This window comes from Drosophila montana, unplaced genomic scaffold (assembly GCF_035044405.1).
Source record: "Drosophila montana isolate Dmon_TW-CO22-7 unplaced genomic scaffold, ASM3504440v1 contig_1624_1, whole genome shotgun sequence".
NCBI classification, from domain to species: Eukaryota; Metazoa; Arthropoda; class Insecta; order Diptera; family Drosophilidae; genus Drosophila; species Drosophila montana.
Window position 1 is genome coordinate 4,656,715 of NW_026996559.1, and position 15,719 is coordinate 4,672,433.

General features: G+C 38.7%; 4 protein-coding genes across 6 annotated transcripts in view; all 4 read right to left on the bottom strand.

Moving 5' to 3' along the window:
- The window catches only part of Proc-R (Proctolin receptor), a 31,512-nt gene extending 25,945 nt beyond the window's left edge, over positions 1 to 5,567 (bottom strand). The window contains exon 1 of one of the 3 annotated variants that reach the window (XM_064699880.1): positions 5,396 to 5,567. The gene's annotated coding sequence lies outside the window, so the exon portion shown is untranslated. Of the gene's footprint in view, positions 1 to 3,877; positions 4,061 to 5,395 lie in introns of those variants that run through there. The other 2 variants (XM_064699881.1, XM_064699883.1) reach the window with 2 other exon arrangements.
- A 752-nt stretch (positions 5,568 to 6,319) lies between these two features.
- On the bottom strand, positions 6,320 to 8,323 carry LOC135440438 (pyruvate dehydrogenase E1 component subunit alpha, mitochondrial). Its single transcript, XM_064699598.1, has 2 exons — positions 7,977 to 8,323; positions 6,320 to 7,914 (listed from the first exon to the last, which is right to left on the bottom strand). The coding sequence occupies exons 1-2, from the start codon at positions 8,130 to 8,132 to the stop codon at positions 6,478 to 6,480; spliced, it is 1,593 nt and encodes a 530-aa protein (XP_064555668.1). The 5' UTR covers positions 8,133 to 8,323; the 3' UTR covers positions 6,320 to 6,477.
- A 961-nt stretch (positions 8,324 to 9,284) lies between these two features.
- Positions 9,285 to 12,082, bottom strand: Pdha (Pyruvate dehydrogenase E1 alpha subunit). Its single transcript, XM_064699599.1, has 5 exons — positions 11,928 to 12,082; positions 11,604 to 11,672; positions 10,378 to 10,942; positions 9,982 to 10,304; positions 9,285 to 9,921 (listed from the first exon to the last, which is right to left on the bottom strand). Exons 1-5 carry the CDS (start codon positions 11,985 to 11,987, stop codon positions 9,739 to 9,741), a joined length of 1,200 nt encoding a protein of 399 aa, XP_064555669.1. The 5' UTR covers positions 11,988 to 12,082; the 3' UTR covers positions 9,285 to 9,738.
- A 2,928-nt stretch (positions 12,083 to 15,010) lies between these two features.
- On the bottom strand, positions 15,011 to 15,616 carry LOC135440572 (UPF0746 protein DDB_G0281095-like). Its single transcript, XM_064699819.1, has one exon. It carries the CDS (start codon positions 15,614 to 15,616, stop codon positions 15,011 to 15,013), a length of 606 nt encoding a protein of 201 aa, XP_064555889.1.
- Between the last annotated feature and the right edge of the window lie 103 nt (positions 15,617 to 15,719).

The window sequence follows — 15,719 nt, forward strand, 5'->3', positions numbered from 1 at the left end:
GGTAGCGATGGCCGTCTTTATGCTCAAGAAGTTCGCCTTGGAGGAATACTCCTGGCGAGGTATCTTTCCGGATCGCGAATGTGCAGCATATCGATTTTTGCCTGTTGATGGCAATTCGCCACTTTGATGCCCACGTCTCAAACTCGTGCAGGTATTCTTGTAGTTGGTCAGTGGCTTGCTCCAAACCAAGAATGATAATTACAACTTTTATAACAGGGTATACTGCTCCTATTCTCTCTTCCCCGCATTAAGTCATCTATTCTAAACTATTTTGTAACTAGATAGTCTTAGCTTATATTCGCTTATACGAGTGCGCCCTTCGGTCGGTTAGGCGGGAGCTAGAATTGTAGATTTGTTATTTGTTATTTGTTATTTATCCTATATCTATATATAACAAAGCTACAAATCGACTTCGAACCGAGCCGCTTGGGTCCAGGAATTCCAAACACAAAGGAAAACTGGTTTGGTGCAAAGCAAATTTTTATTGGATGTTTGAAAATATAACGAGATTTTTCAAATTGTCTGCATAAAAGTCAAATTAAAAATATATACATATGTAAATATATTTAATTGAAAGATTAAACGAAGTTTCCAGATGTAGAAAAGGTTTATAAAGCAAACCTTAATGCTAGACATGGGCTCGAAACGTACTCCGAAAACTTTTGTTGGATTTACGGACATGATACAATATATAAAACACCTCTTTTTTTTAGTTTCTTAATTGTAAATCATATCTGGTTAAGAGGTCATAAAAACTTTCTTGTAGTTGCACAAATTTTATTGTGTTCTACAATAATTATATCAATAAGATAAGCTGAAAGCAAACATTTCCATAATTCCGGGTATTTTGTAGTCATGCACTCAGTTTTGCTGTGGCAGTTTTCTTATTTGTTCCATTAAAATTAACATGGCATAGAATTCAATTTCGTGGTTCATTTCATTTCCATTTGCGGTGAATATAAATCTAAATCTTTTGTGGCGCGCCACTTGAGTTCGGATCTAACTTATCTGATACAAAGGCATTTGTATTTTATAGCAACTGCATTTTTCTCTAACGAGCATTTTGAAAAATATTTCAAAAGAAAAAGCAAAAGAAAATAGAACTGAACAGAACAGAACCGAACCGAATCGAAAAATCGTATACAAATACGGGCCAAAAATATTCATTTGGTCTTTTTAGATGGCATTTGGTGACGTGCGGAGATCGGCGAACGTCGCGCACTAAAATCTATTTTGATTCAAGGTCCCGTCATCAGTTTTTGTTATAGTTGTACAAATTGTTGAAATTGTGCAAAGAAAAACAAAAAGGGAAATTGACAACATAAACAAGAAGACTCAAACAAATTGTGATAAAAAGTTATGACAATAAAACAGAAAAATTGACTTGGTGGATTTTTCCCAAATACTCGAAGCACGTCCTATAGCAGCACTGCTTTTTTATTGTGCAACACTGTTCTTAAATGGAAAAGAGAAATGAATAGAAGATGGGGTTAGCCTTGATGCTCCACACACTTCCTACATCAACTCAGCTTTATATGTTACCTACACAACACTGTTCTTAAATAAAGAAGAAGTATGGGAACAAGATGGGCTTAGCCCAGATACTCAAATCATTGCCTATAGCAACTCTGTTATGTTAATTCATTGTGCAACACTATTCTTGAAAGAATGCGAAGATTGAGAATAGGACGGGCTTAGCCTAGATGGTAAGACTCTACTCTACTATATTTATTCATTGTGCAACACTGTTCTTAAATTAAACAGAAGAATGAGAACAAGATGGGCTCAGTCTACTTGCTCGAAACACTCCCATAGCAACTCATTTATAATTATTAATTGTGCAACAGTCTTCTTAAATGAATAAAAAGAATGAGAACATAAAGGCAACGCACACCCGAAAATGTAGAGCGACGACATTTGATTATATGTTGCACAAAATGACAACACCAGCGACATTATTGTTCAATTATTCAATTGCACAATGATTTTCAAGTAGTTGTGACTATGTCTATTTATTAAATGCTGGATAAGCTGTCGTTTGTCGTTTCCTTGGCTTACTCAATCTTTATAAGCGCTTCGACTGCCCCTCAGCCCGCACATCTGAGGTCGAAGAAATTGAAAGCATTTGTGTAATTTGAGTTCAACATGAAAGCGTTTGTGTTTTGGGCATTCAAGCCAGAGTATAATACTCAAGCCTTGCGGCAATTCACATACACAAATATACATCAATATACCTATTTGATACAAACATACATATGTATGTGCGTGGCTCTTGTGAGTTGCGTATACGCCATGGCCGCCAATATAATGTTTTTTGATAGTATTATAAATGTGATTCGTAGCAGATTTTGTAAGATTCAGATTTCTCAAACCCAGCTGTACTGTCCGGTGCTGGAAGGCCAAAAGAGTATGTCGGTTCGCGGTTCGAAACAACTCCGTGCCTTTAGGTTCGGTTCGTGAATCAAATTTTCTGTATACATAAGCTCAGATTTTGGTCCAAACCTTAATTTGTCTATATCTATTTTATATTATATTTTGAAAACTTTACTTAAACAATACGCATTTTAATTTAATACTGCCCATTACGTCGAAAATATTGCAAGCCATACTTTTTTTATACAACATTGGAGGGAACAAATTTAATTCATAATTAATAATAAAATAATTATGACTGGGATCCAATTTATTTATGCCTTGAGCCTGCGTCTTCATTAGGTTTTTCATTTTTAAACATTTTCGAAAAGAATTTGGTTCGGTTCAAATAAATTTGAAGTCTGAGCTTGAACCGATTTAAAATTCAAAACCGATTCGCAGCTCCGGTACGAGTAAAATAAGAACTAATTTTTCTAAACGTTTTTGCACACTGGTTTTAAGAATATCTGACATTTAATAGAAAGTCGGTCTGTGTTTGGTTAATGAGAAACAAATTAGGGAGCTCTTGCATTGATGGGCTTCAATATTATTGGGTTCGTTTCTGGACAAAGATTTATAAATTTATATTTATGTATTCTTTGAAACTCAGCGCGAATGATAGGAATACGTTATCTGTAGGTATTGCATTCTTAGGCGTTGAATTACTGTCTGCCTTCCATCGGCACAAAGCGAGCACCTTTTGGAGCACAGAAATATCCTATTCCAGATACTTTGCTTTACGAGTCACGCAATACACCCATGAAATATCGCGTGCAAACACCGAAAACTCCACAAACAAACGAATTAATTAAAAAATCAAACCAAATTCCGAAATCTAAATTTAGATAATATCTCTTTCACTCTCGAATGCTGACGGCTGACGGCTGGGGGCATACGAAATGTGCCCAAGAAATTGTCACCGTTTTGCCTGGCAATGTAAATGTACAATATCAATTGGAATGAAACGCGCTGCGAAGCGCACAGTGTGTGCGATTCCTTGGCATTATTTTAATGGGCTATCGCCGCATCGCATATGTCCGTAGAACCATCAGATCTTACGCGCTCTAAACGGCGGCGGGGGGTTGGGCATTTCAAATTCGGCTATGCAAATGTAGCGGAAATACAAAAAAATGCCAAATCAGCTGCGTTTCATGTATAAGTGTATGAGGAGTGCGAGTACATATGCTATATACTCTATGCATATACACAAGTACAGAGTACAAGTTCGGCTGCTCTTAACTGCCAGTCAAGTGTGTCACTTGAAAGACAACGGACAGCAACACACACCTGCGTTTTGTGGCTACCTATGCCTGTATATGTGCATATGTTTATAATATAGATTTTTAGCTATTTGTACCCTTTGGCTGTCTCAGCACTTGGATTCAGCTTTAAGCGCTCAATAATGTTGAGCATTATAAATAAATAAATTAAGAAACACTAAATTATGCATAGAACATGTCATTACCTTGAAATATGTTTCTCGTTGCTCCCAAAAGATTTGTCGTACAGTCTTTAACACACATATATGCGTATATACATGTATATATTTATATAAATTATAGCACAACACAATTAACTATATATATATACATATATATGTACTTATTCATTGCAACATCTCGCAACGGAACTTTAACTTTTTTCTGATAACTTTTCAAATTTATGCTGAAAATATGTGAAATCAAAATATATATATATATAAAATATATATATTTCAGAAAATTCACATTAATTTGGCACTAGTTATAGGTACCACCGCGTTAAACGAAAGAATGGCAAAAAATTTGAATAAAACTATTCACACGGCGGGGCGTTAATATATGCGGCAGCATGTAATCAAATCAAATATAAATAAAATCATATAAAAAAATATAATCAAAATGTGTAAAATAAAATAAAATAAAATTAAGCTGTCAACACTTGCGTTATACACTACCCAAAAAAAAAAAAAAGAATATAAAAAAACTTTTGCCATAAAGCGGTAATAAAAATAATGCGAAAACATAACAATCAAAAAACATATAAAGTATTAAATGGTAGCCCATCAAAAGTATATATGTGTGAAAAATCACAAGCAAAGCTAAACGAAATATTATTGATATTCAAATTTGAAATTGTTAGTTAAATAAAATAAAGCAAGAGGTTCTCTCTAACTGCGACACACCGAAGCTTTAATACCCTTGCGGACATAAGGCATAAGGCGCTTTTGAATATGTGTGAAGCGAATTGTAAGGCTTGCAATAGCTGTGTTAAGATATCTTAAAAAGCAAAATATTTACCCAAAGAAAAACTCACATTCAAGCGATTACCCACATGTCAATAAGATTTTAAACATATGTAAGGAGCATTATGAGAATTATAAAATAGTTGTTTCAAGATATCTTGAAAAACAAAAAATTTCTTAACACATAAACTAAGTTTGTGACCGATTGTTCCTGTGGCAACTATACGATCTACTGATCCAATCCGGCTGACTGCAACACATGAGGCTAACTTTAATATTGAAGACTAGCTTTCATAGAAATAGGCAGACGAACATTCATCACAAAATTATAAAACTCTCTTGTAGAGAGATGTGAAGGCAATTTTTTAAAACAATAAAAAAAATCAGAAAAATGAAATCCAAAAATTTAAAAAAATACTTTACATAAAATTCGAAAGTTTCGAAAGCTTAACAAAAATAACGGACAAATATTAGAAAATTCATAAATGTAGCAAACAGTTGAAAATATTTTACATAAATTTTCGAAAATTCGAGGGCATAAAAAGATTTACAAAAATAACGAAAAGATATTAGAAAGTTAATAAATATAGCAAAAGATATCTAAGCAATTATTAAAATCAGAAAAAAACCAATAAGTTGAAAATATTTTAAAATAAATTTAGAAAAATGTGCAATTCAATGTGCATAAAAATAAATATATAAACATATATATCTTATTCAACAAACATAAATATATACATATTACAATTTTTTAAATACCGTAAATAAACAAAATTATGTATGTATGTAAAAGCCGCCAAAGTCAGCTTATTGAATTATTATTATATTTATTTATATTTGCCAATGGACTGCTGCCAAAGAAAATCAAACGTGAAACGATCGTTCATTATTAAACATATTGAAGATATTCAGCATTCACACAATATTCAGCACCCACGCAGCACGCGGCTTAAACAGAAACAAAAACAAATCACAAAAAAAAAAAACAAAAAAACGAAACGTAAAACAAAATGATTAAGAGGAAGCAGATTGATGAAGAGCACCACGAATTCCGTCGCAGCGCACGTGAAGATCAACGCCAGAGCATCGCGATGAGACTGACTAACACAGAGCAGATCGAATGCTGCCACGCAACAGGCACAAGTCCCGCCAGCGACGGGCTGGTCTTTGGGTTTACAGCTGCGGGGGGGCTCGTTATGGCTGCGCACATGGGGCGGGGGTTTGGTGTTGCTTAGGGTAGGCTGGGCAGACAGTGAGCGCGTGAGCAGCTGCCATTTAACGGCTTGATAAATGAATGGAACGCGTCGTACCCGATTTGCGCCAATTGTAGAGAGTGATAAGGACAGAGCGAAAGAGAGAGAGACAGAGAGATGGAAAGAATGAAAACGCATCGAAATGCGCAAAAGCTCTCACAGGTGTCAGTGCAAGGGCTGCTTAAATAAAGCTCAAGCCTTAAAAGCTGTTACACAGCTCCTACTAACAGGTGCCTGCCAAAAGCTGAAAGCTCCGTGCCAAAGCTCAAACCGAAAACATTTCGTCAGAGCTTTCAACGACATATGCCTGGAAAATGTGAAAAGCTAAAGCGAGGGGCGGTCAAGCAAGGCACACGACCAGACCAGCCACGGCAGAGCTGCTTTGAAAAAGCTCTCACAGCTGTGTATGTGTAGAACACTGCGGAAAGGGTAGCTGGCAAAGGTGTTGTTCATTTATTCGTTAAGTTTGTTAAAAGCACAAAGCTGATACAGCTTCTGTTGCCAATATTTATTGCTTCCTACTGACTGGACTAACTTGGAAGTTCGAATTCTCCCTTCTAATTTTGATGATCATGTATTTTATGGCATTCAGGCTTTTGGCTGGTCATCGCTTTTCGGCTTATCGCCATCTTTCGGCGTATCTCCGACTTTCGGCGGCGGGGCAGCTGCTGGTGGTGCAGCAGTTGGTGGCGCAGCAGTTGGTGGCTTATCCGATTTTTTAGCAACACCTTCCCCTGCTGCCGGCTTATCATTCTTTTTAGCATCAGCCGCTGGCTTAGCATCCTTTTTAGCATCAGCCGCTGGCTTAGCGTCATTTTTAACATCACCGGACGCTTTTGGATTTTCTTTGGATTTCTTGGCGTCCTGCTCCTGCTTTGCCTTCATCTGGGCGGCCAGAAGTGCTGCATCACCGACGGGCACATTATTGATCTCCTCAGGTGGCGTACGTTTGGGCTTGCCAAAGCAAACCTCCGAGATGCGTTTGTGGTCGAGCGTATAGCCGGAGACGCCGCGTATTTTTGGTTCCATATTTTTAGAATAGATATCGGCGACGAGCTCTTCCAGACCGACTTCGCGATCGGCCAGCACCTTTTTGGATACCCCATCGATTTCTTTGCGGACCGCAGCATCGATCTTCTTCAGCTCCTCCTCATCGGCCAAGCATAGTGCAATTATTTGCTTCCGGAAACTGTCGATGGGATCCCGTTCCGAGCGCACCTTTTTGACTTCTTCTCGCGAACGATATGCCGTACCCGGATCGGACATGGAGTGTCCCTCGAAGCGGTACGTGTACATCTCCAGAACAATGGGTCCGTGTTTCTGCACATAATCAATGGCAAATTGTGTAGCACTGCGCACGGCCAGCACCTGGTTGCCATCGACCCAGAGGCCGGGTATATATTGCCCACGCATATAGAAATCTGTTAGGGCCGCATGCCGCTCCACGGAAGTGCCCATGCCATAGTGATTATTCTCACAGACGAAGATGCAGGGCAGGCACCATAGCTTGGCCATGTTGTAGGCCTCATACACCTGACCTTGATTGGCCGCACCGTCGCCATAGCATGTTACACAAACGCCGCCATCGCCACGATAGCGATGAGCCAGCGCAACGCCAGCGCCCATTGGCACCTGGGCGCCAACAATGCCATTGCCGCCATAGAAATTATCCGTATATGTATGCATAGAGCCACCCTTGCCGCGACTGCAACCGCCCTTAACGCCGACGAGTTCACCAATTAGGCCCAATGACGAAATGCCAAGCAGATGGGACCAGCCATGGGCACGATATGCTGTAATAACGCTATCCTTTTTACGGAGCACGGCGCACATGCCAACGGCAATGGCCTCCTGGCCAGTATATAGATGACAGAAGCCACGTATGTGCTTCGCCTTGTACAAGTTGCCAGCGACGGTCTCAATGCGGCGCACCTCCACCATTTGCTTGTACATTTTCAATGCATCTTCACGCGACAGCTCAACATCCGTGGGTGGGCCCTTCTCCAGCTCATAGCACTTGAAAGTCTGCAAAGAAGAAGAAAGCAGCTCAATGGATAATCATGTTTTTGACCAAATACGGTACTTACGTTGTCCAGCGTCAGCGTTGAGCAGCCCGAAGTCAGGTTTCGTTGCGGCCGGCAAATAAATCGCGTTTTACACTTACAACCCCATAAATTATAGAGCAAATGAAATTGCATAAAAGATTGACGGCCCTTGGTCGTTCGTTTAGCTGCTGACAGCATTTCTCTAGCTAGTTTTAAAGGTTCGAGCTAAGGATCTTCTTGGTGGGCCCCGTAGATCGCAAAATCTTTTGATCTACCCCCTATCAATTTATAAATATCGGTTATGTAGTGTCGAAAGATTTAAGAAAGTATGAATTTTATTATAATTTTAAAATACCGCCGCATTGAAAAATATAACAGAAAGTCTAAAATGCCAAGAAAAAAAAAAAAAAAACAAATTAATGTGCTCATGAAACATTGGATTTAATGATTGATATTTCAATGTGATCTGCGTTTATAAAAAACATATTTTGGCTTTTCTTTTTGTATCCCAATTGCAGCAGTTGTGTTGATAAAACATATAACATATTGAGATAATAGGTTTATGATCTAAATCAATATAACTGGGCCCTTTTACATCTCTGTCTAAAGCTATCACTTCTTCAATCTATGCTGTCTATAAAAATAGTCTTATCTGAGTTAGCTCAGCACACCCAAAGATAACCTTTGCCTTACCTTGGCTTTTTTTAATTTTGAAATACAATATATTGTGCATTCACGAGGATATTTTTGAACTATACTGCATATGAATTTTATCTATATTTATTGTTGTTCTTGATCGCAAAACAAAAACTAAGCATTGATACTTTTTGAAAATCACTTGTTACATATTCCTCGTTTTACGGCAAACATACATATATATGTCTAATTTTTAAGCCAAAGAGGAAAGTCCAAGAAATCCTGACTTAGTCACAATAGTACAAGCTCCATTACATCTATTTATGTTTTGGAAAGTTTTTTTTATAATCGGACATCTATTAAATATAGGCATCATAGCTTGTTTACGCTTGTTTTTATTTTCATTGATCGCCTATTGCAAGGAATAAATACACATTAACAGCACATATCACAAACACATTGACAACATTTCATCAAAGTCGAACTGTAATATTATAAAGAGCTCACAGTAACAATAGGAAAATAATTAAGTTATTGTATGTGCATCAATTAAAACAACTACATTTAAGATTTGACAAAGCACTGCCTAAGATCTACTAACGAAAGTAGCAAGCCGGGTTCCCGAGTCGAGCCTGTATATATTCTTCTCCATATATTCTATTCATTAGCTGCGTTTTTCAATTGCCCAAATAGTTCATAAAATTTCACAACCTGTTTATGTATGTATTTAGTTTATATTTCAACAATTTACACCTCGCTTTAACCATATTGAACACGTTCATATAATATCCGTTGCTGTTGCCACTGGCCCAGGTTGAGTGATTGACTTTGGGTCTTAAGTGTGTTTAGGGAGTTGGGCAGGGTGTGCATAATTCGTGTCTTTGTATCCGTCTGTCTTTGTATCTGTCTGGATTTGTGTGTATTTGTGTGTCTGTGTGGGTAAGTTATATATCTAAACAAAAAATTATTATTCATTCACAATTGCACGCGTTCAAATCGTAAAGTATACGCATTTTATCTACTCGAAAAACAAAATTTTCTAATTTCAACTTTGGGCTTAAGATCTAGAGATTTCGCTTGTTATGCATACGTGTGTGTAGGTGTGGCTCGTGTGTATGTGTGTGTGCCTGGGTATATGTATCTTATAGAATCGTTGCATTTGAACTGTTTAATGATTGACACCCTTCCGCTCCTGGATGTGATCAATATTGTAGCCGTTGGTGCCGCGCAGTTTGGGTTCCAAGCAATTGGAGTATACATCGGTCCATAAATGGCTAAGTGGCAGCTCAGTACCGCCCTTGGCTAGGGCGGTAGCTTCATCCACTTCCTTGCGCACCTTCAGATCAATGGCCTGCACAACAATTTGCAATTAGAAAAAAACGTTGCTTTTGAAAATCTTGGCAGCACCGACCTTAACTTCATCGGTGGTAATAAGACCCAGCTCGATGCACAGCTCCTTGAAGGAGGTGATAGGATCACGCTTTTGGCGCACCTCCTGGATTTCCTCGCGCGTACGATACGATGTGCCGGGATCGGACATGGAATGTCCCGAATACCGATAGGTATTCGTCTCCATAACCAGTGGGCCTTGCTCGTTCACATACTTGATGGCAAACTCGGTGGCGCTTCGCACGGCCAGCACATCCATGCCGTCCACCCAAATGCCGGGCAGGGCATCGCCGCGCGTATAGTAGTCCGTATTGCACGAGGCGCGCTCAGAGCTGGTGCCCATGCCTGTCGCGAAATTAGTGTCTCAGATTAGATACATATATATGTATATATACTGAATATGTGCCTAATTACGAACCATAGTTGTTGTTCTCGCAGACAAAGATGACGGGCAGCTTCCACAGATAGGCCATGTTGTAGGCCTCAAAGACCTGGCCCTGATTGGCAGCACCATCACCATAAAGGGCTAGGCACATGCCGCCGTTTCCCTTGTACTTGCAGGCAAGAGCGACACCGGTGCCAAGCGGCACCTGGGCGCCAACAATACCGTTGCCGCCGAAGAAATTTGGCGAGTACATGTGCATAGAGCCGCCCTTGCCGCGCGCACAACCGCTCTGTACACCTGTCAGTTCGCCAAGCACACCCAAAGGTGGCACGCCCATCAAATAGGTCCAGCCGTGCACACGATATGCCGATATAATATTGTCAACATCCCGCATAGCCGCCTTCATGCCAACGGCGCAGGCCTCCTGACCCGAGTACAGATGACAGAAACCGCGGATGATCTTCTCCTTGTACAGATTGCCTGCGGCCGTCTCGATGCGTCTGATTGTCTGCATCTGTGTGTAGTATTTGAGCGCCTCATCCTTTGTAAGCTTCACTGTGGTCTCGGGTCCCTCCTCCAAGCGATGTAGTTTGAATGGCTGTTCCAATTAGACGCACACGGCAGCGACAGAGAAAGGTATACAAAGAGTGTGCGAGTGAGTGAGAAAATGTGTAAATAAATATGCGCGGAAGGGAGACAGGTGCCCAATGTTTTCCATGCAAGTGTTGCCATTTTTTATAAATCAGGTATTTTTCAGTATAAAAATAATACTATATATTCATACAACATTTATAATCCTACGTGTTTTTTGAGCTCTTTCTGTTAATTTAATCTTGCTCTTCTTTGAATTCAATTTGTTCTTTCAGCATGAAAACAAACTATTTGTTTAAAATGTACGCATACAGAAAAATACGGAAAAATTGTGCGAGAGGAATGCAGGGCTCTTTTTGCATAACCCGTCGATCAGTTTACAGCGTTGGAGAGCACACGGCTGCTGCATGCTGATAAGAAAGTGCGTGTAGCTGCCGCTGCCGACGTCGGTCACGCGCTGCTTGTAAGACAGTGTCAGTTAGTGACCTTGGCGCCGGCAATTCTACTAATTGACGACCAAAACGCGAAAATGCAACTCTGTGCAATCAGGTCATACAAAATGAAAAGACAGACGGACGCACGCACACACACAGACGCATTATGTAATCACTAGCGTTTTCTTTTCGCTAGAACGGATTAGTTGGGGGTGTATCTCTTTATATACTTACTCGATTCACCTGCACGGTCGCTTCCGTGGCATAATTGTTGGTCTTTGCGACACCGGACTGTGCTGCATTCTGGAATAAACCGAAAAATGACGATGAATAACTGCGTCTGCTGTCAAATCTTAGATGATTTTTAAGTTGTTGCTGCTGCGTTGCCCAGTGGTTGTTGTTTTTGTTGTTGCGGTTGATGCTGTTTTTGTTGCTATTGTTGTTACAGTAGTTGCTGCTGCTGCTGTTGGTTTGCTTTGTATGTTGTTGTTGGTTTGTATTGGTGACAGTGACAAGAGTTTTGTTAGTGACAGCAACGGCTGCGTTACAGTTACGTACTTTTTGCAATTGTTTTACAATAATTGGTAATTCACTAACGCGCGACAACGTACGCAACATTTCGACGGCTTTCGGCTTGGACTATTCTCTCTCGTTCGCGTAACAGCTGCTGGCCAATGGCCATAAAAAATACGCAATTTTCAACGTCAAATGTTACTAAATAAGCCACATTACTAAAAATATACTGCAAGTAGTACCAAATAATTCGACAGCGATATATTCAAAAAGTATGGTCATACTACAATTGCACTTGTACGGATTTCTTACCAATGATTTATCAAATTTGTTGATCAATATTAATAAACAAGAAATCCCAAAATTTCTATTCAAATAATTGGTTTTTGGGATTTTAGACAAATTAAAGCCTCCTTTTTGACGGAATATGTATATATCGCTTATTTACTTCAAGACCCACATACATTTTTAAGTTAACCGTGCAGAATTATTCGGTTTATCATGTTTACTTTTTATTGCGTTTACTTTTATATTCATGGCTTGTATACTCTTCATTTGAGAAGATATCAATTTCTTCTTGTTTCTGCATGGTAAATTAGAAACTTTAACGCGTTTTCTGTAAAATCGATATGTTTTGTAACCCTCCATAAATAAAAGACTTCCATTGTTTTCAAGAAGTATGTACTTTTATTTCACATTAAAGATCCCATTTGGTTTTTGTTTTTGTTTTTCTTCACATGCCTTCTTACTCGTATATACTTTTAAATGTTCCATCTCCACCGTTTTCATATAATTTACTAATTCTTACAAAAAACTTATGCAATCTTCATTCCATGCACAATAAAATTCAATAGAGCCTGTCGAAGAACGCGATACTTATAGAAATGAATACACATGTAAATAATATATAGTATAAAGCAACTTTAGGAAATTAAAGTTACAAACTAAGTTTTAAGCTTGTTCTTCATGTCTTTTGTGTTTGTTTGTTTAAAAGGAAGCGGCAGCTCGATTCTTTGAGTTTGCGAGTTGGATAAAAGAGAATTGAACGCTACTAAAGTCTGTTTACCGTTATTCAACGGTAAAGTCAATGATACTAGAACTGAAAGTGAAAGTTAAAACAAATTCGAACCTCTCATCAAATTCCCTACACTCGGCAGATATTTATCGCCTAACATTACAATACAAATCATTTTAATTTCTTTTGTTTTTCCCATTCAATTCATATCAATTTGTTCTTTTTTTTCTCTTTCCATTGAAGTTATACATCAAAATTTTTTTTTGTTTTTTTTTAATGCTTTTGTAGCACACAAATATTTTGCATTATGACAAAAAAATTATGCTTTTTTATATGTATTGTATATATATAAACACTTATTAGAAGTCCTCTTGTGTCTGTTTGAGTGGGTTTTAATATGTATATGTATAGTCATTTAAAGAAAACATACTTTTCGTTTCTCTAGTTTGGTTATTTCTTATGTGTGTATGTGTGAGTGTGTGTTTGTGTGTCGGTGTTTATTTTTACCGTTAGCATAAATAGTAGTTGTGTGAAAACGTGCAGCAAAATTCTAAAACGTAAATGTAGCAAAGAGTGGTGCGGTGTATAAAAAAGTAACGGCAAATGTGTCATGTGTGTGTGTGTGTGTGTGTCTGTGTATGTGCTATTGTGAGTGCTGCTAAACGCCGGCATATGGATAAATATCCTGTTGCTGTGTGAATAGGAAATTACGTATGTATGTATTAATCTGCATCTTTTCTTTAGCTTAAGCTGTTTAGTAGATTATTTATTTCTTTTTGCTTCTGTGTTCTTGAATTTTTTATATTTTTGTCTTTTTTATATATTTTGTTTGCTTTGTTCGCATAATTTACACCAATTTAAGTTCAATATATATTTACTTTTTGTTTTTGTATTAGTTTGCTTATTTTGCTGATTAAAAAAAAAAATTTAAGTTTAAAGAACATACATATTGCACACATATATAACGACAAGATGACAATATCATGATATTTCATGGTTATTTAATAATTTGCTTTACTCTTGGTTTTTTATTTTTCTTTATTTCTTTTTCTTTTTCACACATTGAATGTCTGTTGTGGATGGATATTTATATTTTGTTTTACTTTTTCTCTTATCTGCTCAATTGATTTAACAATTGAGATACAAAAAACCAGAGCAAATTCAAAGCAAAACCAACTACATTTTATGATACTGCTGCTGCCCAATACGTTTCGAGAGAGACAACTTTAAAAATTGCTCAAAAAAACACACACAAATATGGAAAGTAGTTCCAAATATCCAAATATCAATTCATATCCATTATTGCAGCACAGTTTTGTTGGTATTATTTTTTATCTGTAGTTGGATTGCGTACAAAAAAACAATATGGTATTCAAAAAATTTTTCTTGTATTCTTTTTTGTAGCTTGTTCGTTCGGTTGCAGTGGTGGTTGTTGCCTGTGCTATGTATGCCAGTGTATGGTGTGTGTGTCTTCTGTGTGTCTGTGTGTATCTGCGATTAGCTGCTCATTTATTGGTTGCTGCACATGCTAAGCCAAGACGCCAACCAGCGTGCAAAACCATTGGGCGAAAAATAAATGAATAGAAAAAACCATAATTCAAAGAAAACAGCTTAAAAATGCAATAAAATATGTGTTTTTTATGTTTTGTATGTTACAATTTTCCATGTTAAACAACTACAATTACAATTAAGCAATTTATGTGTCCAAACTAGGAAATACTAAAGCAAAGCAGCAACAAAAAAAAACTTAGTTGAAAGAAAATTGTAGATAACTTAAATGGTACACGGAAAAAGGAGGAATTGGAATGGGGTCACAAGGAGAACTGACCAGATATAAAGATAGAAACTAAACAGCGTTGGTCCAACTGTTGCGTAAGTCGATTCATACAATGGTAATGCCTAGCAGTTGTATAAATGTGTGTTGGTGTACGTGTGTGTATGTGTAAATGTGTTTTGTGTGTGTGTGTGTGTGTGTGTGTGTGTGTGTGTGTGTGTGTGTGTGTGTGTGTCTGTGTGTGCCTATTGTATTAGGGTTTATTTAGCTCCTACGACTTTGGGCGGCCTTTAAAGAAAAGCTGTACAGGATGCGATAGCTACTGCAACAGCAACTGCTTCAGGTAATGTCTGTCGGTGGAAGAGACGGCGGAGACGGCGGCTCTGGCGATTCTGCTGATAACGACGCAAGCTGCTGTTGTTGCTGCTGCTGCTGGGGCTGATCCTGCTGCTGCTGCTGGGGCTGATCCTGCTCCTGCTGCTCTTGCTGTTCCTGCTGCTCCTGCTCCTGCAGCTGCTGCTGATACTCGGCCTCTTCCATTTCGGCGCGTAGGCAGCTGCTGCAACTGGTTGCATCGCTGTCCTCCACTATGGTGTCATCATCATCTTCTTCAACATTGTCATCTTGCTCTGGATCTGGATCTGGATCCTGCTCGTGTTCGTGCTCGTGTTCGTGCTCGTGTTCCTGCTCCTCCGCATACTCAACGTAATGTTGCATCACGTTTGGTAACGCCAATTCCTCCAGATCCAGTTCCATGTCTTCAAATGATTCTTGTTGTTGTAGCTGTTGTTGTTGCTGCTGTTCCATTAACTCCTCATCGTTGTCAACTTCTGATGTTGTTGCCTGCTGCTGCTGCTGCTCCTGCTCCACCTCCACCTCCTCCTCCTCCTCCTCTTCCTCCTCCTCCTCGTCCTCGTCCTCGTCCTCCTCAAGCTCCACATCCATCTGCACATCTAAATCCCCTGTCTGTTGTTGCTGCTGCTGCCCCTCCCGCTGCGCTTCAGCAGATGCAGCTGCAGCTGACGCTTCCTCTTGTTGTAAACGTTGC

Coding starts and splice junctions, on each gene's coding strand:
- LOC135440572 (XM_064699819.1), bottom strand. CDS start 15,616: ATGGATGTGGAGCTTGAGGAGGACGAGGACGAGGACGAGGAGGAGGAG.
- Pdha (XM_064699599.1), bottom strand. CDS start 11,987: ATGTTGCGTACGTTGTCGCGCGTTAGTGAATTACCAATTATTGTAAAA. Junction 11,673..11,927: donor TTGTAAAACAATTGCAAAAA/GTACGTAACTGT, acceptor GGTTTATTCCAG/AATGCAGCACAGTCCGGTGT. Junction 9,922..9,981: donor TTACCACCGATGAAGTTAAG/GTCGGTGCTGCC, acceptor ATTGTTGTGCAG/GCCATTGATCTGAAGGTGCG.
- LOC135440438 (XM_064699598.1), bottom strand. CDS start 8,132: ATGCTGTCAGCAGCTAAACGAACGACCAAGGGCCGTCAATCTTTTATG. Junction 7,915..7,976: donor CAACGCTGACGCTGGACAAC/GTAAGTACCGTA, acceptor TCTTCTTTGCAG/ACTTTCAAGTGCTATGAGCT.